The sequence below is a fragment of the Branchiostoma belcheri genome, unplaced genomic scaffold, assembly GCF_001625305.1.
Source record: "Branchiostoma belcheri isolate BF01 breed outbred unplaced genomic scaffold, Haploidv18h27 scaffold205, whole genome shotgun sequence".
NCBI classification, from domain to species: domain Eukaryota; kingdom Metazoa; phylum Chordata; class Leptocardii; order Amphioxiformes; family Branchiostomatidae; genus Branchiostoma; species Branchiostoma belcheri.
In genome coordinates, this window is record NW_017803547.1 from 306,214 (window position 1) to 330,174 (window position 23,961).

The 23,961-nt window shown below is 45.1% G+C and overlaps 1 protein-coding gene across 1 annotated transcript in view; it reads right to left on the reverse strand.

Annotated features, from left to right (window-relative positions):
* Nucleotides 1–1,847: 1,847 nt before the first annotated feature.
* The window catches only part of LOC109469508 (vitellogenin-6-like), a 24,688-nt gene continuing 2,574 nt past the window's right edge, over nucleotides 1,848–23,961 (reverse strand). The window contains exons 3-36 of the mRNA XM_019768033.1: nucleotides 23,516–23,757; nucleotides 23,012–23,154; nucleotides 22,536–22,608; nucleotides 21,504–21,662; nucleotides 20,855–20,995; nucleotides 20,182–20,307; nucleotides 19,526–19,698; nucleotides 19,025–19,193; nucleotides 18,261–18,425; nucleotides 17,754–17,978; nucleotides 16,924–17,100; nucleotides 16,345–16,491; nucleotides 15,675–15,881; nucleotides 14,877–15,036; nucleotides 13,955–14,268; nucleotides 13,385–13,537; nucleotides 12,741–12,973; nucleotides 12,184–12,315; nucleotides 11,611–11,791; nucleotides 11,055–11,228; nucleotides 10,305–10,460; nucleotides 9,642–9,845; nucleotides 9,075–9,215; nucleotides 8,520–8,659; nucleotides 7,951–8,100; nucleotides 7,152–7,263; nucleotides 6,525–6,671; nucleotides 5,884–6,100; nucleotides 5,162–5,328; nucleotides 4,594–4,719; nucleotides 3,797–3,985; nucleotides 3,230–3,386; nucleotides 2,601–2,791; nucleotides 1,848–2,265 (exon numbers count right to left, since the gene is read on the reverse strand). Coding sequence (XP_019623592.1) covers nucleotides 2,173–2,265; nucleotides 2,601–2,791; nucleotides 3,230–3,386; nucleotides 3,797–3,985; nucleotides 4,594–4,719; nucleotides 5,162–5,328; nucleotides 5,884–6,100; nucleotides 6,525–6,671; nucleotides 7,152–7,263; nucleotides 7,951–8,100; nucleotides 8,520–8,659; nucleotides 9,075–9,215; nucleotides 9,642–9,845; nucleotides 10,305–10,460; nucleotides 11,055–11,228; nucleotides 11,611–11,791; nucleotides 12,184–12,315; nucleotides 12,741–12,973; nucleotides 13,385–13,537; nucleotides 13,955–14,268; nucleotides 14,877–15,036; nucleotides 15,675–15,881; nucleotides 16,345–16,491; nucleotides 16,924–17,100; nucleotides 17,754–17,978; nucleotides 18,261–18,425; nucleotides 19,025–19,193; nucleotides 19,526–19,698; nucleotides 20,182–20,307; nucleotides 20,855–20,995; nucleotides 21,504–21,662; nucleotides 22,536–22,608; nucleotides 23,012–23,154; nucleotides 23,516–23,757 — 5,684 coding nt within the window. The 3' untranslated portion in view covers nucleotides 1,848–2,172. The remainder of the gene's footprint in view (nucleotides 2,266–2,600; nucleotides 2,792–3,229; nucleotides 3,387–3,796; nucleotides 3,986–4,593; nucleotides 4,720–5,161; nucleotides 5,329–5,883; nucleotides 6,101–6,524; nucleotides 6,672–7,151; nucleotides 7,264–7,950; nucleotides 8,101–8,519; nucleotides 8,660–9,074; nucleotides 9,216–9,641; nucleotides 9,846–10,304; nucleotides 10,461–11,054; nucleotides 11,229–11,610; nucleotides 11,792–12,183; nucleotides 12,316–12,740; nucleotides 12,974–13,384; nucleotides 13,538–13,954; nucleotides 14,269–14,876; nucleotides 15,037–15,674; nucleotides 15,882–16,344; nucleotides 16,492–16,923; nucleotides 17,101–17,753; nucleotides 17,979–18,260; nucleotides 18,426–19,024; nucleotides 19,194–19,525; nucleotides 19,699–20,181; nucleotides 20,308–20,854; nucleotides 20,996–21,503; nucleotides 21,663–22,535; nucleotides 22,609–23,011; nucleotides 23,155–23,515; nucleotides 23,758–23,961) is intronic.

The window sequence follows — 23,961 nt, forward strand, 5'->3', positions numbered from 1 at the left end:
ATGGCTCAATGGATAAGGCAATGTTTTGGACAGTCTCTGCGTGTCCAAGAACGTAGATTTGCCCCAGGCACGGTTCTGGATACGCGTGGACTATCCAGAACCCTGCCTGGGCATGGTTCTGGATAGTCCTTCTGGATAAAGCAAGGTTCTGGATACATGCCGACTACACAGAACCGAGCATGAGCATGGTACTGGATAAAGCACGCACGGTCCTGGATAAAGTACGGTTCTGGATACACTAGTCTCCTGCAGTAGCAAACTAGGTGGCCCGTTATTCAGCTTGTCCTTTGTTGCGTCGACACCTACCACAGACCACATATCATCCTTACAACCACAAAACCACGGACAGCAGCCTCTACAGTTATGCTGACACAAACCACAAAACCCACAGACGCCGTCGAAAACATGTACCAAAGCTTGAAGCAGTACGCGTTGTTTCCTACAGTAACCTTAGTGTGTAAACATGCCACCAGGTACCACCCACGAGTCTGTATATTATCACTCTATTTAAGGTATTCTGGATGACTTCCAAGTGTGCGCAAGTGTGACCCTAGCCTTGGTTGTTGTTCTTCGTCTGAGCCGAGATCAAGTCATGATTTACAAGTAATACACAACCAATAGGAGTCAATGTACAATCAGATAAAACAATCTGTCTATAGCGACCATAGAACGGACATCAAAAACAGTCACATTTTTGGTGCGGTAACTTTCGTAGAAGGTCGTCGAACGATTTTGATGCCTTGGAATTTTCAGACAGGATGTGACAGAACAAACCGCAGACAAGGATCTAGGATAGTGCCCGTTTTCCGTGGCAAGACAGTCGAACTTTACAGGACACTTTTACCGCTATCCCAAGAATTCCTTAAGTTCGCGATCGTACCGCGATAGGGCGACGCTCTTTGACAGGCGGCAACTACTACATGTAGTACGGATGTCATATCCGCTGTCGTATGCAGGATGTGGCAGAGGTTTTACTCAATGATACAGCAAAGCCCCATGTCCAGTTCAGCTGACCTATGTCCTGCAAGACTGATGTTTAATGCAGCATGCACAGGCATAGTTCTCATTAAGTTCAAGAACCGTGTCTGAGGCAAATCTATAGTCTTGGATACACGGAGACTATCCAGACCCGATCCTAACCCTAACCCATTCAGGCATAGAACTTAGATAGGCACGGTCCTGAATACAATAACTGACCAGAATACCGATCCTGGCTCTCTATCAAATCAGATTCCAGTGTCTGCATGCCTACCAATTGTTTCCACTTCTTTGATTTGGCGACTCATTTTGAACATCTATGTATAGATGAAGGGCGGGGCCATGTCTATGGGGTTGGTTTCTCACACTTAATCTGGCAATTTTTTTTATTATTTCTTGTGACCTTCTGTCCGTAAAGGAGGGCGCCGTGGTCCATGTCTTTTCACGCATTCCTCAACAAAGTATAGTCATGTTTATGTATCTTACACTTTGATGAACTATCTTTTCTCAACTAGGAACCTGCTTGCAAACACACCTGAACTCGTCTACGTCTTATTACCGTTTTTAGCTTAAAGATTTGGAGCTGGAAGACCATTCCTTCTCTCTATGTGTATTTCTCTATCTTTCTCTGTGTCATTATTCTTTTCTAGCTTTGTAATGACCCCACTTTCACACACACACACACACACACACACACACACACACACACACACACTTTATCTCACACTCGTTCTTTCCCTCTTTTTCTTTCTCTCTCGCTCTTTCTCTCACTGCGTGTGTGGGGTGGGGGGAGTATACCTATCTCTCTATAACTTTACAACAAAGTTGTCTGAAGCTGACAACAGACAGAAGACCAGAGGCCACCATGGTTTCCGTCATAACTTGATCTTTAATGTGCTTCAAAATGTATGTAACAAAAGACAAAACCCTGAAAAAACAGACAACTGAGAAAGGTGAGCACCATTCATGTTATAACAACAGTCCGTGTACAATATGTCATCATTTCCCGATGATGAAAAAAAAACCCTGGTCGTTATCAAAACGTTTCACATACTGTGTAAAAATTATCAGCGTTTATTTATTTGCATAGAATTCTCCTAAATATACAGTCGAAAGTCCTAACAATTTTACACTAAGAGAGAGCGATCATGTCTAGGAAGAAGTGGGTAAGCTGATGGACGGGTCAGTAAGAGTTTACTGCTCGCGGCACTCCAGCTCGGCCTCGATCTCCTGGACACGGTCGGTCTTCTTGGACATCATCTTCTCCAGGGGCTTCGTCTGGTGAAGCTGCGGGGAGACAGAGAGTGTGGAGAAATGGTTAGCGGGCTCTGCTATGAATTGTAACTTGTAATAATAGATGTAAAAGGTGAATGCAGAATGGCACTATGTTAGACATGGCCATTTCTGTTTTCGTGTCTTTACTGTGGTTATGTATATGGTCTTGTATATGGACCTACATGTATGGTCTTGTACATGTATATGGACCTATGGTCTTGTATTTGGACCTATGGTCTTGTATATGGACCTATGGTCTTGTATATGGACCTATGGTCTTGCATATGGACCTATGATCTTGTATGTAGACCCATGAAACATACAACGCAACAGAAGTCAGTGCTTACCTTCATCATCTTCTTCGTGCTCTCCAGGTTGGTGTAGAGGCAGTGGAACTCCATCTGGCTCTTCTCGGTCTTGGTCTTCCTGGAGCCCTCGGGGCACTGTGGGACGGGGGTCTTGGAGAAGCAGGTCTCCTCCTTGCCGTTCTCGTTGGTGCGGGAGATCATGACGTTACGCATCTTGGGCAGCTTCTTGCCTGGTGAAGGGAGACGGAGAGAGATGTTTAGGAAATTGCATGGGTAAGGGTACGGTTCTACATCTTGTGCCACAGCCTCTAGCCTAAGGTGTGATGACAACAAATGTTTAGGATCACGAAAGTGTGCTCAAGGATGGCATTATGTTCGTTGAAATAGGTCGAGGATTTACAGGGAAATCTAAAACAGTTTTACTCTTCAAAGCAGAATATGATATTTAGGATATAGAAGTCCTCTTAACCTTGCAAATTCATCTTTGGATTTTTAAGCAACGATCTGAGTCAGCATTTTCCGTAATAAGACATTTGTCGTCATTTTTACAACACATGCAAGACTATCTGAATAATGTTCTCAGTTTGCAGATGCACTGTCAGCAAACTCTCTCCAACACAGCACATTTATACAACACAAATCTTTGACATAAATTTAGACCAACTTACCCTCGGTCTCGCACTGCTTGCTGGGGACCTGGTAGGACAGAGCGAACATCTTGTGGGACTTGTAGATCTCCTCGCTGGGGCCGGAGTACTCGTTGGTCTGCTCGCCGTCGAAGTTGCCGCACAGACCGGCCATCTTGCTGCGGAAGTTGTTGGAGGCCTGAAACACGCAATGGTGCACGTTAGGATCACGCATTGTGCACGCTTGGATCACGCAATGTGCATGCTTCTATCACGCATTGTCCACGTTGTTTTGGAGGTTTGAGAACTAGATGAACAATTTTTAGGAATTGATGAAAACAACTTTCCTGGATACTACAGTATAACCTTATAAGTTTAAAAACTGGAAAACAAGAATTTTACTCCAAGAAATCGTAGCAGATGCAGGTTGTTTGTTGTTCTTTAGTTTTGTTTATGTAACCACAGTAATGGACTGCGAGACTTTTCCTCAGCTCAGAACCCTAGAGGCCTGAAGACTTCGCAAGGCGGTTCCTTGACTTCATCTTAAGTGGAGAAGAAGGTGGTTCCTTGACTACAACTTAATAATTAAGACAAACAGAACGTCCTTACCTTGACCCAGGTGGCGTGGTTGTCGTGCTTGATCTTGAGGCCGAGCTTCTCGCTGATGATCTTGACCATCTTGCCGACCCTCTGGATGGTGAACAGCTTCTCGCTGTTGCGGTCGTTCTGGTCGCGGCGGATGACGATCTGCTGCTCGGGGCGGACCTCGACCTCGCGACCGTCCATGGTGATCTCGATCTGCCGGGGGAACAGGCAAGCGTCAGGTCAGTATGAAATCCCATAGGTGTTTATGACTGATGTTTCAAAGCCTTCAAGAACCAACTCTAATCCTTACTCCCAACCAGATAAGGTAAGCGTTAGGTCAGTATGTAAGTCCATTGGTATAGAGCTAGAACTTTGTTACAAGCTGATGAAACCACTTCGTTAATTTGTTCTTGTTTGAATGCACAAAGAAAAAACTACTTCTGCCTGACGCCCAACAAACTACTGCTCTGTTTATTCTTACTGTTGACTTGACTTTGTATACTTGGTGACCAGCCCCTCCAACTCTGTCCTACAAGTTGCAACATGATTTAACCCAGCACCAGTTACCATGGTGACAGACTTTGTGTGTTTGGAGAAGAAGAAGAAACAAAATGTTTCCTGCGAAGATATCTTGCTTTATAGTTTGCATAATACTGTCCTGTGAACCTATACTTTGTATAACACAGTACAGTGCTGCCTGAATCCCTTACTAGGCTGTATAGTTTGTATAATACTCTCCTGTGAACCTATTGCTGTGTTATGCCGACAAGTCCCTTACCCTGTGCCCTAACATGACTTTTTACTTTGTATAACAAACTTACCAGGTTGTGCTTGTGCTCCTTCTCCTCCTCGCTGGTCCACTTGTGCTCCTCCTCGCGCTCACGACGCTCCTCCTCGCGGCTCTGCTCGCGGGTGCGCAGCTCGATCTTCTTGCCCTCCAGGAAGACCTGAAACACCAAACACGCGGAATCGTGAACAACAGGACTCTGAGAAATACGGCGCACGACCATCGTGCGATCCAAACTGTCAGGACATTCTTGATATAGTTGGGCAAGCGTCGTACAAAATTCAGCTGTTTGGTCAAGGAAAATGTTGTCTTATATCTTGGTTCTGTCTTAGTTTGCTTAAAGATTCTCTGATGGCGAAGGGTTTTCACTTATTCCATGTAGTTCCAGAGCCTTTTCCAGATACGCAAAGACAAATACTCCATGTATACTCCAATAGAAAATGTGTTTCAGAGTATGGAGTAACCCCACAAAGTATCCTAACTGTTGTATTTTCCTTCTTCCCTCATGATCTCAATGAAAACTGGCCAGCAGCAAGATTTGAGTGTTTCAAGAATAATAAACAACGACCCAAACAAATAAACAAACAAACAAACAAACAAACCTTGAGGATGTTCTCGGGCTTCTGCTCCTCCTTCTTGCTGATGAGGACCATGAACTTCTCCTCGGGGGAGGCGTCCTTGGCCAGGATGTGCTCGCACTTGCTCAGCTCGTACTTGTACTCGACGTCGTCGAAGGTCTTGATCTTGTCGTGCTCGACCTTGCAATAAGCTGGTGGTGGAAAGAGCGAAATGTTTAATGAGTGAATCGCTAAAATGGTTAGTGCAAAAAGCAATGTGTAAACCTGCAGTTTCTAGATCATCACACATACAGCTACAGGTAAATATGACATGCTTCTTCGGAAGAACTAGGAACTTTCATTTCTGTGTAGACGATAATCGATTATTGATTCATTTATCGGTCATTTGATTGATTGATTGATTGATTCAATGCTGGACATACATACGATGGTACTACCTTTCATCCATCAGCTTGTTTAGGCACTCATAGATGATCTAAAGTCTTCATTAATCGACAGTAATGAGTGAGTGAGTGAGTGTCCGGAAGTACTGCTCGTTAATGAGCCTGTTCTGGTACTGATTGATTGATTGATTGATTCATTGATATTGATTGATGTATTGATTGATGTATTGATTGATTAACTGATGTGTACTTACGCCAGTACTGCTTGTTCAGGAGCCTGTTCTGGTACTTATTGATTGATTGATTGATTGATTGATTGATTGATTGATTGATTGACAGATGTATTGACTGATTGGTACTTACGCCAGTACTGCTTGTTCAGGAGCCTGTTCTGGTAGTCCTGCATGAGGGAATACTTGGTGCTGGGGAAGCGCAGGGGGACGGGCAGGGACAGGTCCATCTTCAGGGGCAGCTCGGTCTTCAGGACCTTCTGCAGGTTGACCTTGAGCTTGGGCTCCTTCAGGGAGACGCGGGTAATGTTGACCTCCTCGCGGGGGGTCTTGATGGTCACGTTCATTTCCTGGAAGAACAGATCGGGTCATGTAAGGTCAGTGTTTGGGTGTACCATGTACCATTTCCCTTTTGATTTACATGATCCGTATGTCTACTCTTTGGAATGTACAGATAGCTTCCTCTTGTTTTTTGTAAGAATATCCAAGATTTACATGAATTGTCATCTATATGTTTATGTATTCTAAAATATGAAATGTATTAATTCAAGACCACTAAAAGAATAGCTGGCAAACTTTCAACTAAATTTGGATCTCAAGAAACAGAAACCAACAGGTCCAACGTACGAATATGGTCTGGCCTAACAAACTACATTTCCGTTTATTCTTACTCAAATACATTCATATACATGGTAAGCTAACACTTGCTACATGATGTAACCCAACACCACAGTTTGCCTGCCACATCACCGGTTACCATGGCGACGTACGTACCTTGAAGTCCTTGTCGACGGTGAGGCGGAGGCGGAGCTTGTTGATCTCGTTGCGGACATCGACGTCCTTGACGGAGACGCGGTCCCAGAACTGGTGCTGCACGTGCTTGTGCAGGTCGGAGACAAGCTGCTTCATCCAGGTGGGGAGCTGAGGAGGACACACCGCAACGTCTTTAAGGTTAGTCAAGTACAATCATTGCAACATCTTACATGTTAATAATGTCTTATCTAGAAGGAGAGGGGAGGTCAGAGACCAGCTGGTTTATTCAGGTGACAGCTTAAGGAGACACCGCAAGTTAGTCTCGTTCAAATATGCCAACATCCCATAAGTTAGTAGCGTTCAAACATTGCTACATCTTAGAGTTAGGCAGTTGGGTACCTTTCTAAACTTTTTGAACTTCGGCTCAAACACGGGAACGCGTCTTAGAGTTAGTCAGGCTAACGCCATCATCTTATTGTTAGAGTCAGTCTTTGAAATATATTTGAATTTTTTTACATCATAGCACATTGCAGACTTACCACAACGTCTTAGAAGGTATGGCAGATGGGTAAGAAGACATTACAGGCTCTGCGTACGAAGCTACAATGTCTTAAAGGAATCTGGAAGGAGAAGGGAGACGGGACTTACGTTCTGGTGCTCGATCTCGACCTCGAGCTCACGGAGCTGGCTGCGCTGCTCGATGGCCTTGAGGCAGCTCTGGGGGAACTTGCGGCCCTGGCGACGATCCTGCAGGCACTTCCTGTAAAAACACAGGCATACAAAACGTTATATACATGTAACGTTATACATATGGTGACCAGCCCTTCCAACTTGCTACATGATGTAATCCAACACCACAGAGGTACTTCCTGCCCGCAGAAGGGAAAACAGAGAGACGGTGAATACACGTTTTGTTATGTATCGGTAAGTAGGCCATATCTTTTTATCACTTTGTGAATTTTCTGTATATGTCAATTCTGTATATTGCGTTATGTCAAATGGTCTATAAAGTTCACATTGAGAAAGTAACAGAAAAAGGCAAGAGTTGGAGAAGGACAGAAAAAGAGCGATACGAGTTGAGAATCAACATGGAAACGTTGTGAAGAACAGAAAACCAAGAAGGGTGTAAAACAACTGTGTTAAGATCGTTTGGTATTTGACTATTGTTGCCCCAATAGTCAAATAATCAGACTAGTTGGAGAATGACAGAAAGAGGTGAGGGAGGGAGACAGAGAGAGCGGGAAAATGAGTGATGTTTTCACCCGAGTACATTCTCGTGAATCTTCCTTGGACATTTTTCGTTTGGGAATGACGGAAAGAAAGCAGGGGAGAGGGAATGAAAGAAAGAAAAAGAGAGCCTTTTTACCTGAGGACGAAAGGGGAAAGATGAAGAGAGAGAAAAGAGAGGGAGGGAGAAAGAGAGAAAGAAAAAGAGAGCCGTTTTTACCTGAGGACGTTCTCGCGGATCTCCCTCTTCTTGTCGGAGTGAGACTCGGAGTAGTACTCCTGCTTCTTCTCGGTCTGCTCCTGGTCCCTCCTCTCCTGCTCGCGGGAAGAGCGGCTGCTCACGCTGCGCTCGCCGAAGGTGAAGACATCGCTGCAGGGGGGGGGGGGCAAGGTGGTTAGGATCTAAAGGTTTTGGGTTCGAATCCCTAGGATAGCCCAATGCTGTGCACTTGGGAGAGGCACTTAACACCTATTTCCTCACTCAACTCAGATGGAAATGAGTATCAAACTTTATTAGTGACGTAGGATCGTGTGGCACACTTGTTTTCCTTGTAGTTTCCCAAGCCTTGAAAGTCAAGTGTCCATTGGAATTCTAGTTATTTTTTGGCTGATGAAGGCTAAAAATGATATAGATAACTATAAACACTGAGTTTTGCAAGCATAGCTAAAGCTTGAAAGGGGCTCGACATGCTTTCATTTTTTGCCATATTTTCCGTATAAAGTTACAATATAATTGTAGTAAGCTTTCAGACGTATCATTTACTGCTTTAAGACTTTACTTTCGCGTACCTTAGGCTCTCGAGGAAGGACTCGAAGTCCTGCTCGGTCTCCTTGCGGATCCACTCCTGGCTGTCCTTGGGGGCCTGCTCGAACATCTTCTCCTCACGGCGCTCCTGGCGGCGCTGCTCGACGGACTTCTGGAACTTGGCCTGCAGGGGGGAAGACGTTCCAAGATGGTTAAGGAAGAAGGTGAAGTGTCTCAAGAGGAAGACGTTCAAGAATATGGTGAGTAAGAGAGTTAAGTGTTTCAGCTGTTGCATTGCATAATGAATTGATGAGCATCACTGCATTTACAGACAAACTTGGCCTGGAGAGAGATTACAACATCCTACCACGGCTTTTGGTTCATCAAAAATTGAAATGTTTTGGAAAATATGTTTGACGTTTTGTGCTTTCTTAGATAATGATGCCACTTTGAAGAAACCAATAAGGCAGCTTTTAGAAGCCAGTTTTTGTCTCCATAGTGTCTGAGGCTGGTTTATTCACAGCCCTCAGTGCAGATTTGTTACCGGTTTTACCTGCACTTAACAGAATGTGAATAGAATATCTAAAACTGAAACTTACGGTCAGCTGCATCTTCTTGTCGTTGCCGGAGCAGTCGCGGCCCCACTTGGCGTCGATCTTGGCCTTCTGGATGCGGTCCTGGACCAGGCGGTAGTCGGCGTAGGTCGGGTACTCGAACTCCATGTTGACGCAGGCCTTGAACTGGGGGGACAAACAACACTGGTGTGAGATCCCAGCAAGACGACAGAGAACACAGGTATGAGATCTCAAAGAAATCCTCAAAACTTTCTGATATTCATGGGAACGAAAATAGGTGGCTTTCTCTCCTCTTATAGTACCCAATTCGTTTGGTTATTGTAAAGTAGTAGTTTGCTTTCCACTTTTAGCAATTAGATTTATTAAAGGAAATGTTTAGGCCTCTGTGTGGCAGGCTGAATAAAAGTTCTAAACGGGAACTATGCAGCTCCACATATCTTACTGTGGTGCAACTGCAATGTCAAAGATGTTGGCTAACCTGAGGAATGAATCTACTCTATTTGATACTGAAATGAAAGATTTCCTCACGTCCCTCACGTCAGTGAAACATGTCTTGAAAGTAAAAGGACAAAAAAGCGAGAGTTTTCTTACGTCCTCGCGCTCGTTCTGGAGACGCTTGCGCTCGATCTGGACGGCGATGGTGCGGCGGGTCTGCTCCTTCTGAGACTCCTTCAGGAGCTCGCGGGTCTCCTCGGACACGAAGGGCTCCTCCTCCTGGATGGAGCGCAGCAGGAACTTCTTGGGGATCCTCTGCTCGCGGGAGTCCAGCTGGCGGCGGCGGGGGTCCTCCTCAACCTGGGCAAGAAAAGTTGTCGTTAGGCTTTAGCTATATAGGCTTTTTTAGAATCAAAGGGTTCTGGGTTCAAATCCCTAGTACTGTTAGCAGGCCCCAACGTTAGGGTATTGGGTAAGGTGGTCTTGTATTTAGGGCTGGGGAACAGAAAGCTGCGGTTAGGCCTGTTGACTTTCAGAATCTAAAGGTTCTGGATAAAACATTGAGGCCCTTACAGGGTTATTAGGGTTGTTGAGGTGGTATGCTAATGGTTCTGGGTTCGAATCCCTAACAGGCCCCGAATGTTGTGCCTTTGAAAAATGCACTTTGCACTTTCGTATTGTGAAAAAAACATCGCTGTAGATGTAAAAGTTTTGTGTCATGAAACAAGACCGCGTTACTTTGGCCAGAGTGCGAAACGATGGGACTCGTTGTAACAGGCAACTATGGAAAAATGGAAGAAGAAGAGAAAGAAACCTTACCTTCTCCTGGCTGTCCTGGATCTTGATCTTCATCTCGCGGTCCTGGCGCTCGTGCTTGGCGAGGATGTTGATCTCCCAGCGCTGGTCCTTCTTCTGCTGCTCACGGCGCTCCTCAGAACGCTCAGAGCTGCTCACGCGGACCTCCTTCTTCTCAACCTGCAAGGCGGTACTATGGTTAACTAAAGGTTCTCGGTTCGAATCCCAATTGTGGTGATTCCCAGCTGGCCCCAGTGCTGTGCCCTGGTTTCTCAATAGAGTCAGGTGAAATCCCAATTGTGGTTAGATTTGGAATCTAAAGGTTTTGGGTTCGAATCCCAATTGTAGTAAGACTTATAATCCAAAGGTCCTGGGTTCTAATCCCAATTGTAGTAAGAAGTAGAATCTAGATGTTCTAGATGTTCTAGGTTCGAATCCCTATTGTGGTTAGAGTTAGAAGCTAGAGGTTCTGAGTTCGAATCCCAATGGTGGGAAGACTTAGAATCCAAAGGTCCTGGGTTCGAATCCCAATGGTGGTAAGACTTAGAATCTAAAGATTCTGGGTTCGAGTTCCTAGCAGGCCCCAGTGTTGTGCCCTGGTTCCTCGATCTAGTCAGATGAATATGAGTACCTAGCTTCTGCTAGGGACGTCTTTTTGGGTGAAAGTTAGGATCTAAAGGTTTGGGGTTTAAATCCCTAGCAGTCCCCAATGCTTTACCCTTGTAAAGGGAACTTGAAAACTGGTATTGGAAACAATTAAAGAAACAAACCAACCTCAATCTCGATCTTCTCGGGCTTGTTCTGGCCGGGCTTGACGGACAGACGCAGCTCGACGGGGCCGGTCAGGGGCTGGAAGGGGGCGCGCTTCTCCTTGTTCAGGCGGGAGACCATGCTGGAGTTCAGGCGGAACTCAACACCGAACTCCTCACGGCCGAAGGTGCGGTTGTACTGCAGAAGAGAAGATTATGGCAACGGTCACACACTGTGATAACAGTTACTCAAGCAAATGGATAGAGTGGGAAAAGGTCAGACGTTTCAGTTAGTAGTAGCTTTCGCTACTTTTCGACTAACTCGTAAAAGATACCCTTGTTTCTTTGATCCTTAACTCGTTGGGCAGCTTTGCTTTGTTCTGTTCTGATTTGTTTTAATTTCTAACCCGTAACTGTTTTTTCAAGTTGCTATGGACCTTGGTGGGCTGCTTCTGGATTTTCTAGACTATAGACTATCTTGTAACAGACCATAGTTTGTTTGTGCTAACGTCCGTTTATGCTTACGTCTGGACTAGAGACTACAGCATCTCGTATCAGACTTCTCGTCTTTCTGTCCTTACCTCGGTGGGCTGCTTCTGGATCTTCTTGCCCTTGATGAGGAACTCCTGGCGGCGGGTGACCTCGCGCTCACGGCGCTCGCGGTCCTCACGGATCTTCTTCTCCTCGGTGTAGACGAAGGGGCGGGACTTCAGGGTGACGAGCTCGCGCTCCTGGTTGGGGGTCTCCATGGTCCACTTGTACCTGTGGAACAATGTCCATGCGTTAGCATGAAATTTCATCTGTGTTGGTACAAGTCATTATGAAATAAAGACTAAGCTTTAACTGTGTTTATGTTTTCAGTAGCGTTTGTCCGTCTGTCCGTTTGTGAACAGCATAACTCAAGAAGCTTAATATGCATTGTCATGAAACTTAGTAGGTGGGTAGGTCTTGATGAGACCTAGAAATGATTAGATTCTGGGCCCCCTGGCGGCTTTTGTTGGTACTGCAGCAGAACTTCCGGTTTTGATATCTCGCGATATGGACGTGCTAGGGTCACGAATTTTGGTCGGTAGATAGCTCTTTGGGTAGGGAAGAAGTGACATTAGTTTGGGCCCCCTAGCGGTTTGTTGTAAATAGTACGCAGTCATACATACTTCTGGCTCTCGAGGTCCATGGACAGCTTGCCGCTGACGGGCAGGGTGGTGTTCAGGGTGACGTTGATGGCGACGCCGGACTTCAGGACGCGGGAGTCCACGGTCATCTTGCCGACGGTGTACAGGACGATGCTGCATTGGGAGAAGGAAAAAAACGTTGTGTTAGATTCGTCGTGAATCTTTAGATAATATGTTTTTATGTATGAAACACGCCAGTAGTTTGTGTTTCGTTGGTCTGTGGTATCTCAAAACTACGGTCGAGGAAACTTACTAGTCCTAGTGGCACCAGACTTCCTGTGCCTGACCTTTTGTTATCTGCAGTTAGTTAATCCTCCCCCCACCTGAGGTGCAACAAAACTCACGTCTGGTTCTGGCTTTCTGTGGTCGGAGGTTAGCTAATTTCCCACACCAGAGGTGTTAAAGATGTAACATAAAATCGCATCTGATTGCTCTTGAGCTCAGGCTCTTGTACCAACTTCCTGTCCCCGACCTTTTGTGGCCTGTGGCTAGCTAATTCCCCCACCCCTGGCCGTAGGTACATGTAATAACCAACTCACGTCTGGTTGCTCTTGAGCTCAGACTCGATGCGGCGGACCTCCTTCTGCTCGGTGGGGCGGTCCTCGCGGAACAGTTTGGGAAGAACCTCCAGCTTGCCCTCGGTCTTGGACTTCAGGACCAGGACGGAGGTCAGGTTCAGGTGCAGGGGCAGACCCAGGGTGGTGGGGATCTGGCGGGAAGCCTCGAACAGGAAGGTGGACTTGGTGATCTGGTGCTTCAGGCCCTTGCGGAGCTGTAACGAGGACAAGATGCGAAAATGAGTACCCAGCTTCGGTTCATAGAGGCTGTCACAACGACATACGGTATTGCACATGATACATTATACCTCTAGGTATGTCGATGAAGGTTCGACATCCAGGTAATAGGATACACAAGAAAACAATTACTTATGCAAATTTGTAGGTTTGAAAAACTGCGAGACTTTTCAAGGAGCATCCATTACTCTTCTTCAGTAGCATTCTGACTAAAAATTGTCCAAGTTTTCTTCAGCATTGCATTTAATAGTAGCAGGGTGCAACGCGGTGCACCGAAGCTGCATTGCACAAGGAGCTTCTTGAAATAGCATCATGCTTCACCCAATTTGAAGATGACTGCATTTTCTTTGAACAAAGGCAAAAATTAAAAAGAAAGAGAAATCTTTTACCTGCTCCTCGAGGTCGGACATGGGCAGCTTGCCCTCACGGACCAGCTTCTTCAGCTCCTCCTTGTTCCACTCCTGGAAGGAGACCTCGTTGTCGGACCACTTCATGGAGTAGGTCAGGCGGGGCTCCTCGTCACGGCGGGTCTCGATGGGCAGCTGGAGAAATAACCAATAATCTATCAATAATCTATCAATCAATGGAAGCAAGATGAAACTAGACACTCGTTTGTATCAGTATGTGAGGGTAGTGAAAAATGTCGTCCTCGTCAACTCAAGCCCCTCAATTTTTCATCAAGTTTAAAGATGGTGTGTAAGAACAAAAATTCACAGATTTATTCGTGAGAAAGATTAGATTAGTGAAGGCATTTTCTTTATTCACAAGGAGTCTTACAAGTCGAAGTTACAACGGCCGTCTGTCACCTTCCTCAGTTCTGACTGGATCTACTTTACAAAGCAGCTAAGTGTAGATGCTGTAGAATTAGGAATGCTGCCCCAAACGTGGCTTAAGGCCACACATATGTACATAGGTTATAGTTTGAATGATTGAGAATGGAGAAGTGCAGTGACACCTACGCTGCGCTGGATCTTCTCGACCTCGATGTCGGCGACGTTCTTCTGCCTCTGCTCCTTGGTCCTCCTGTACTCCTCGCTGGTCTCGCGGGTCTTCTTCATCATGTAGTCGAAGATGCTCTTCTTCTCCTCCTGCTTCTTGTTGAAGAGGGAGTCGATCATGGTCTGCAGACCCTCGGCGCGGGTGGCGATCTCGAGAAGCTTGATGTCGTAGCCGAGAGTGTTCAGACGCAGCTGGGCGCGCACGTCCTTAGGCAGGATGGACTTCTTGTTGGAGATGGACTTCAGGTCCAGGGAGACGCCCATGTCGAGCTCCTCTGTAAAAGAGAAATGGTGAAGACACGTTTAGAACATACAACAAGGGAGCAACAGTGAAGGCACTTTTAAAACATGATGTTTGAATCAAGAAAACAATTACAGTTCTTAGTGGCAAATGTGCAGTTCTTGGCACACTGGCATCAACAAATCTGCGAGTGTCCTGAAGACAGGTTTAGAACATGGTGTGTGAATGGAGGAAACAGTTACAGTGGGAAATGTGAAGTTCTTGGCACCTTGGCGTCACCATATCAATGAGTGTCCTCATCACTCTTTAAACATTAGCCAAGAGGCCCAGTGGGCGTCACTCCACCGTACAGCGTGAGTCGAATCAGATGTGTGAGTTTTGTGTGGAAGATATCAAATAGTGAAATAGTGTTGGCAACATTTTCATGGCAATGAAACTTGTTGAACTGAAGGTACAAAATGCTTTTAGCAGCAAGTTACAAGCTTGTGATGGAGAAACGCACACATAAAACCAACATGGACGAAACTCAACAATTGTCTCAGGAAAGACCCTGAAAAAAGTAACTCACAGACCTGATTAGGTCTTCGTATCATATGCAAGAGGAATGAATACGGGAGTAAGAAAAGAAAGGGGTTGACCTACCATCGACCATCTGCCACTTGCGGCTCTCGGAGTACTGGATGCCCTTGTTGAAGGGCTTGGCCAGGCGGAGGGCGATCTTGCACATCTTGCTCATCTTCTTGTCCTGCTGCAGCTTGCTCTCGGAGCGGCTCTTCAGGTCAGTGTACACGTACTGGCCGACCTAAGGATGGACATGAAAAAAAAAACAAGTTTAGTACGTTATACCAGCCAAGAAAAGACACAACAATTATTAAGACTACAAATGTTGGTGTCATCGGCACAGAACCAAATTGGTTTAAGAACATGTTTTTTTTTTGTTATGTGAAACTCGATGCTAGCAATGACAATAGGAATATCTTCTTGACATTTCCAGAGAACGGAACCCAGTCAAACTTGGTCTCAACAACAACCCAAAAGGCTAAGGACAAATGATTGTTGACTGGGGTAGGTTTCACCAGACAAGAAGATCTTAACTACAACGAAACGAATGACAGGACTGGTGATGGTTCGCTGTAACAGGTGGTTGGTAACCCAGGTTTGAGTATGGCCTATACAGATACGCTCAAGACAAATAAACGAATGAATAAACAGAGAAGGAAATAGACGTAAAGAGACGATCCTGGTTGGAGGTCTCCCTCATTCCTATCTTTATCTGCACATACAGTGTACGCACATATAAAGGAAGGAATGAAAGAAGGAGAAAGGAAGTACCCGGTCGGATGCCTCCCTCATTCCTTTCTTTATCTGTACATGTAGTGTACGAACAAATAAAGAAAGGAATGAAAGAACAAAGAAAGAACAAAGAAAGAAAGAAGATACCTGGTTGGAGGTCTCCCTCTGGGTGGACTGGGCGATCAGCTCGATGAAGGACAGGGTGGGCTTGGTCTTCATCATGACCTCGTAGGCGCGGATGCGCTCGGACTCGGACTTCTCGGGGTTCTGGAAGACGCGCAGGGCGATCTGGCGGACCTTGTTCGGCAGGCGCTTGGCGATGCGGCTCAGGGCGTCGATGGCCTGGACGCGGACCTGGGGAGGGTAAGGAAGGAAAACACGTTATTCTTCTACTGGTCTCTAATTCTGAACATTGCGTTGGTGAGGAAGGTACGTTATTCATAAACTGGCCTTTCATTTTAGAACATGCCACCAAATATTGCATGAGTGTTAAGTAGCAAGTATCTATAGACTGTTTTCTTGAACTCACCTTAATTCTACGTTCATCAACTGATCTTTCATTCTATAAAATTCCAAACATTGACTGTATGAGATTTTCATTGCAGGCGCAAATTGAAAACTATATTTACCTCATTGCCCTTTGTATATGTACAATGATCAACGCTTAATTATCCTTGGCAAACTTTCTGTTTACTCAATGTATAATTTTGTTACGTTTCATTTATCGTACTTCATGGTACGTCTATGCAATGCAGTCTAGGAGGAATATTGCTCACTGTATGTTAACAGAAATAAACAAACAGTCAAACAGCCTTACCTCCTTGGTGTTGGTCTCGGAGTCCTTGCCGGAGATGATCTCCTGCAGACGGTCCAGGAACTGCTCCAGACCGGCGTTCTTGATGGCGCGCAGGAACAGAAGCTTCTCCTCCTCGCTCTTCTCCTCCTCAACACCCTTCAGAAGCTCCTGTGAACGGACAAGGAACATACATCTCCTTAAAGATGGCCAATGAAGTGACACTTCATTAAAGATGACTTGTAAGTGTTAACATATTCATCACGATAAGACATATGGTGTAGTAGGGTTTGGTTTAATTACTTGAAGTTCGGTGTTGCATCTTGTTTTCTGTTAACAGCTTCACTCATCATTAGGAAAGTTTTAAGGTTTCTTTAAGAAATAAAATAAAAAAATATAAAGAATTGAAGTTTCGTTCAGAAGATGGGTAGCTTTTACGAAGAGTGCTATGCGATCATTTAGGAAAAAGATATGCAAAAGAGAAGTATTAAGATCCCTAGGATCATTCTCGAGTAAGATTTTTAAAAATCCTTAAGGGGTACTTAAGGGGTACTTAAGAAGAGGGATTGTTGAACGTTTTTAAGATTCCGTAAGAGTACTTACGCGAGAGAACTCCCTCTTGATCTCCTCCAGCTTTTCCTTGGTCTGGGGGCACTTCTTGTGCATCTGTCCCTCCTTCTGCTGGTTGCAGGTCATGCCGTTGACCATGGAGCCGACGGCCAGCCAGGCGGAGCGGCGGATCTTCTTGCTCTCCTCAGCGCGGCTGGACTTGGCGATCTCCTGCAGGGAACGGTAAGGAACAGACTCGTTTAACACTTGTGGTTTGTTTATGTATAGAGAGATAATATACAGAAACATATGCATAAGATATCATACAACAGTGCAAGGGAGACCTAATATATGTCTCCTGCAGGGAACGGTAAAGTACAGACTCGTTTAACACTTGTGGTTTGTTTATATATAGAGAGATGATATACAGAAACATATGCATAAGATATCATACAACAGTACAAGGGAGACCTAAAGCCCCAGCTCTTTTTATCAATTCTCTACCTTAGCCACAAGAACTTTCATTAAAGCAGGACGGGGGACGATATCGGCTTCTAAAAACCTTTGACCCATCACTCGTGTCACACTTCAGTAAGGAGATATGTTCCGAACTATCAAAGATCAGAGTTATAAACTGATTCACTTTTCCATAACGTTTCACGTTTATGGGATGATTTTACGGGTAGGCAAACTCAAGCCTCTTACAAAAGTGATCAATACAAACAAATGGACGAACAAACAAACAAACAAACAAACGAGTGTTTACTGACAAGCATCTCGCGGGCGGGCCGGTGTTAGAAACTGTAGGTGTTAACGGTAGGCAAACGTATGAGCATCATGCGAGCGATAGATACAAACAAACAAGCAAACAAGTGTTTACGTACGAGCATCTCGCGGGTGGTTCCGGGGCAGGGCTGGATGGACAGGGACAGGCCGGTGAGCAGCATCTCGGTCTCGCTCTCAGAGATCCTCTTCAGCTCCATGAGCTCGCGGACGGCGCGGAGAGCCTCCCACTTGCCGACCAGGGACACGGCGTCCAGCAGGACCTTGCGGGTCTGGTTCTTCTCCTCAACCTTCTCGGTGGTCAGGCGCTGCTTCCTCTGCTCGCCCTGAAAAACCAGAAAGTCTGTTAGTTCATGTAAGGTGAAACATTGAATAAGTTTTTCCGTACAGAAGGAAGTCAAGGAGCCCTAGGAGAGTAAAGATAAATCTGAAAGTTGGTGTATTGCCTTTGACCAAACGTGTGAAAACTGCCAACCAAATGCCTCATTTCTTCTTAAAAACAGGGACGCCATTGAGGAGTTTCAAGATAAGACAGTATAAAACAAAGTTTCGTCTTCTTGCCAGTGTGGACCCGCTGAAGAGATACAGGTGTACAGGTGTTTTCTCACCTGGTTGATGGGCTTGGTGATGAGCTCCTTGAGGATCTCCTTCATCTGCTGCTCGTTGAGCTGACGCAGCTCCTTGACCAGCTCGATGAACTTCCTGGGGGCCTTCTCGGACACGGAGTGCTTCATCTCCTTGGAGATCTCCTTGGACAGACGCTCGATCTTCTCCTGTGGAGTTTTTTTATTTTGTTATTGTTAATTTGAACATATACAACGAAATACATCATCAAACTGGAAAGGTAACATTTATATTTGCATATGGTTTGCTCTGTTAATTCTTACTCGAACACGTTCATGTACATGTATATGGTCAGACAGGAGTCTAAATCCCTCCTGCTATAAAATTGCAACATGATGTAACCCAACACCAGTTACCATGGTAACAGACACAACATTGGATCAGGTCATTGATGTCGCTGTTTGGAGAAGAAGAGGAAGAGGAAACTGAGCAAAAACAAGATGTTTTCCTTCGTAGGATAAAAAGTTTGGGGATCTAAAAGTTCCAATTTACTCAGTGTTGGTCTGAACGTTTAACCCTTTTGTCATACTATTTTCCTTCGGTAAACATAATAAACAAGTTCTCTACCTTCTTCTCCTGGATGATAGATTACCAACTTGTCTTGTTCATACGCATTTTTCTTTTACCCACTTTGAAATTTTGTGTGTATTTTGTCATATATTGTGTTTTACTCTCGTTTTATGTTTTAGAAGGCTGTGCTTTTGTCTAATAATAAATATATGTGAGTAATAAAAAACAGATTATCTACCTTCTTCTCCTGGGTGGTCTCCTGGCGACGGTCCTCCTGGGAGTCGCGCCTCTCGCTCTCGTCCTGGTCCTTCTGGAACACGAAGCTCAGGTTGCCCTTCAGCTCGGGCTCACGGGGCTCCGGCATGCGCTCGGAGATCTGCTTAGCCTCCTTCAGCTTCAGGGTCTGCCTGTGGGTGGTAGAAGTAAGGAAGGAGGGGATGAGTGAGTGAGTGAGTGAGTGAGTGAGTTGATGGATGGTTGAATGAATTGATGCATGAATGGATAGATGGAGGGAGGGAGGGAGGTAGGATGGATCGATGGATGGATGGAGGATGGATGGATGGATGGGAGGAGTGAATGAATGAATGAATGAATGAATGAGTGGGTGACAGTGGCTGAATGAAAGTCTTTGCTTACAGTATTCAAATGTCAATACATAACCGAATAGGAAAATTTTGCATGAACGTGCAGGTCTCTTGAAAACTTCCTCCGTAACCATAAGAAGATGTCTGCGACTTACTTGGAGAAGGTGACGACCTCGCCGCCCTCCTTGTTGTAAGGCTGGAAGACGTGCTGGGAGCGGATCTCGGACTCCTGGATGAGGAACTTGTCGCTGCGCAGCTTGTCGCTGATCACCAGCATGCGGGTCACGGAGGTGGACTCAAGCTTGTCCTCCTTACGCTCCTTGCGCTCCTGTAGGGGAAGGGAGACATGAGACGTTACCTCAACTGGCGAGAAGCATAGACATATTATGACAATGAAAGTTTATGGCAAATTCTTGCCTGAACGCCAAACAATGTGTTACAGTATAGTATGCTGACTCTAGATTGACGTCTTTTGTATGTCTTACTTTTCAAGGAGAATTGCGGAATTCATTAAGAATGCCTAGCAAGAAAATATTTACGCTCTTGGTCTTCTTGACAAGAGACGAAGGCGATCTTTAAGATGTTCTAGGTTCTAGAAAGAAGTTAAAGTCCAATGAGAAGTTCTGGTTCTGGATCTTCTTGGTGGAGACGAGAGAGTCTAACTTTAAGACGGGTTGCTTAATCCTTTGAGAATGTCTAGTGAGAAGTTACAGACCAGTAAGAATAGATAAGACTACCTCGATCTCCTTGGCAGAGACGAAGAAGTTAGTCTTAATCCTTAAGACGTTCTAGTAAGAAGTTAAAGACTTACATCATCGATCTTCTTGGCGGAGACGAGAGAGAACAGCTTCTCGGCCCTCTGGCGGCAGTTGCGGAAGTCCTTGGTCTTGGTGACCTCGGTCAGCTTGTCCTGCAGACGGGACTCGCGGATGTCGTACTGAAAGGAAGGACAGAGACTGGGTCAGCTGAAGGTTGCCAAATCTTTTAATTTTTTATTGTTCACACATTATGCAAGATGGTACAGCACAAAGTGGTAACACACTCAAGTAGCTAAGACTTATTTTGACACTACCTCTTACACAAGAAATACAGAGGATAAAACATAATGTTGCACAACGGAATAAGGAGCCCTTGGGAAGGGCACTTTACTCCGTTGAAATCGAGTATGTCTGTTGCCCGTTCATGCGTTTGTCCACGTTGGTAAAAGATAAGTTGAAAAACTTGAGTGTGTCGTCACCATGTCTTGTAAAAATGTTGGAATATATAAAACAATGAAGCTTGACACTTTTGTGTCTAGGAGGGCTGCGATCTGAGTTTGTTTTACACAACAACCGGTGACGACCTCGCGCTTAGTACACGGACATGATTATGGACAATGATTAAGACACATGCAGTAACCTCTGACCTCCTCAACATGCCATAATGTTCAACACAAGATGAACGTGGGCATTACAAGGAAGAAGAAGCTATGTTGCATGTCGTACCTGGGTCTCGCAGTCGCCGCTGACGCCCTGCTCCATGATGCGGAAGAGCTTCTCGGTGGACTTGTCGTAGGCGCGGTTGGACTGGCTCTTGTCCTTCTTGTCCTTGTCAAGGGTCTCGACGTTCTTGGGGTCCATGGTGACCTGTGGGGGACAAAAGGAACGGAAAGAACAACTTAAACATGCGTTAATGCAAGTTAGACAATCAGATACCACTGACGACACTACCTGGAACATTTGGTCGTTTTGAAATCTATTCTAGTTGCCTGGTAAGAAAGGAAAGAACAGCATAAAGATGCGTCGACGAACGTCAGACATCTTGGTAATGAGGTATCACTGTCTGGTCGTTTTCAAAATCTATTCTATTTGCGTCGATGAAAGTTAGACATCCAGATCCCACTGACAACGCTTTTTGTAGGTGGCAAGAAATCGGTGAGTGGTACAGACAATAATTGCCACTTCATCTTTTCTTAAATGAACGTCAGGATAGGTTGCAGACGAATTTTGTGAACTGGACAGAAACGCAGAAACAAACTCTGTTTTACATCTGCAGCCAAAATGGGATGGTTGATTCCAGGAGTGTTTCAAGGAGTGTTGCAGATACTACGATGCAGATAAACAACAAACAAACAAACAAAGAATCAGGCCGTACCTGGATCATCATAAGGATACCACGCTTGATGTTGACGGACTCCTGGGGCTCGTCCTTCTGGGCCTGGATCTCGGTGACGTTGCCCTTGACGTAGCGGACCAGCACGGGCTTCTCAAGCTGGCGACGGAGCTCCTTCATCAGTTTGTCGTTCTCGTCAACCTGGGGTTTATTCAGATTCAGATTTTATTGAATTGCGACTGGCATATCACTTTAAGTGCATAAAACATGTCGAGTATTTACAACTTGCATCCAGTTATTACAAATAGATAAAAGCCTACATACAATGTATATTCTGTATCATTAGCGATACAATACATGATAAAAACTTATCACATCAAAGAATACAACATCTAAACATTCATTATCCACTGCCTTCAAAGAATAAGTCAGACCTCATAATAGCTAGCGTAGTAGTAGAAATATAAGTTCTCGTCAACCTGGGGTTTATTTGTTTGTTTGGTTATTTATTGTTTTGCACTCACAAAATAAAATGACAATTGAAAGTTACGTAGGCATGCATGGGAGTGCCGGAAACCTAGTTTTTTTTTTTTTTAGATTAAAAGATAAGTTACCATTATTACTAATAATCTCGTGGTTTATTTGTTTAAGTTTTATTTAGATCCACAATTAGCCTCATAAGAGGCTATTCTTCCTGTGGTCTACACATTACATTCATATATACATACATGTATTACAATTGAGGAAAGGCTAATTGCTTTCACAGTCAAAGACACTATTCGGCACAATACAATAATAGTAGACTGAAAACTACTTGTCTGGAAAAACATATATTTCTGCTACTACGCTAGCTATTATGAGGTTTGACTTCTTCTTTTAAGGCAGTGGATAATGATTAGTCCCACATTCTGCATAATTAGTGGGCTTTGTGATCTTAGTAGGAACATAGTCTTTTGGTGATCTTCTAAATGTTGAAAGTATGGAGAAATTGTGGTAACTGTCTGGAATAATCTGTTTTTGTCAGTCTCATAGTGAGGACACTGGCTAACAAAAGTGTTTCATTAATAATCTCACCTCCTCGGAAAGCTCGCGGGAAGGCTCGTACTGGCTGCGGGACTCCTCCTCGGTGGAGGACTTCCTGTTCTTCCTGGTGATGGCAGAAAAAAAGAAGGAAGAGAGATATTAAACAACGTGTTTCTTTTCTGTGCACATCTGGCGTACTGTCAGTCTTACCTTCGTGCCAGGCCTTGGCACGAAACCCATGTACAGTACAACAACAGAGTGAGTCACGAAAACATTTTTAACAACAAGAGCTGGTGGTTTTCAAAAGCAAGGCAGTTTTTGAAGATTGTATTGTGGTTCTTAAATCGGAAGCTTCGTTGCACTACCACGGGGCCGCAAAGGGGCAAAAATCAACTTCTGTTCACAAACATACCATCATTAAGATGGATACACGACTTTTTTCAGTAAGGCTGCTCAAGCTTCAAAGACAGACACACGGGCCCAAGAACACAACCTTCTAAGTGAAAGTGAAAAGTGAAAGTTCTTACTTCTCCTTGAGCTGCTGGCGAAGGCGCTCCTCGCGGCGCTCCTCCTGAGTCAGACGCTCCTCGGAGTCCAGGGACAGGCGCTCGAACTCGCTGCTGCCGTAGAACTCCTCGTGGAAGGCGGTGCGCTGGCGCTGCTCGGGGATCTGCGGGGATAGAGGGAAGGAATGAGTGAAGGGACGGATGAGTGTAAGAATGAAAAGAACGAGTCTGTAGGCAAATTTGCGTCAACGTTGTACTGGACAATGTTCAGGTCGAGACAGGAATGAATTCATGAATGAATGAATGAATGAACTAACGAATGAACGAACGAACGAATGAATGAATGAATGAATGAATGAACGAACGAATGAATGAATGGTTTATGAGAAAGATGCTGGATCAGGTTGAACGAGGTTCTGTACAAAGGCCATTGCCATCTCTGTTCAAATTTTCAAATAGAAAAGATTGTACGTCACGTCTTGTAGACCGGCTTGCAGGTGAAATTGAAGTGGAAAGTGAGAGTACCTTCTCCTCGGAGTCGTCCTTGGTGAGACGCCTGAGCTCGCGCTCCTCGGGAGACTCGAGCTCGCCGCGGAGGGACTTGAACTTGATGTTCTCCAGACGCATCAGGACTTCCTGGTCGGTCTTGAACTGCAGGCGCACATCGGACTCGATCCTCATGCCGGAGTACTTGTCGCTGGTCTGGGGAATGCCGGAACGGACATCGCCCTCGTAGTGGTAGTTGTATTCCTTTCCTTGTTCATAGACTAAAGAGGGAGAGAAAAATAACGATTATAGCTTAATCTTAACCCTCGTATTTCTACAGGACCGCCGCCAAGTATAGCGCAGGACGCTGTGTAGACGGAGGAATGACTTTGACGCGGCAGTCCACTCTGCTGAGGAGACCTGCTCAAGTACAAGTAAGTATTTGTAGAGGTATTGCTTTTCTTTTAGTAGAGAGGGCAGGAGAG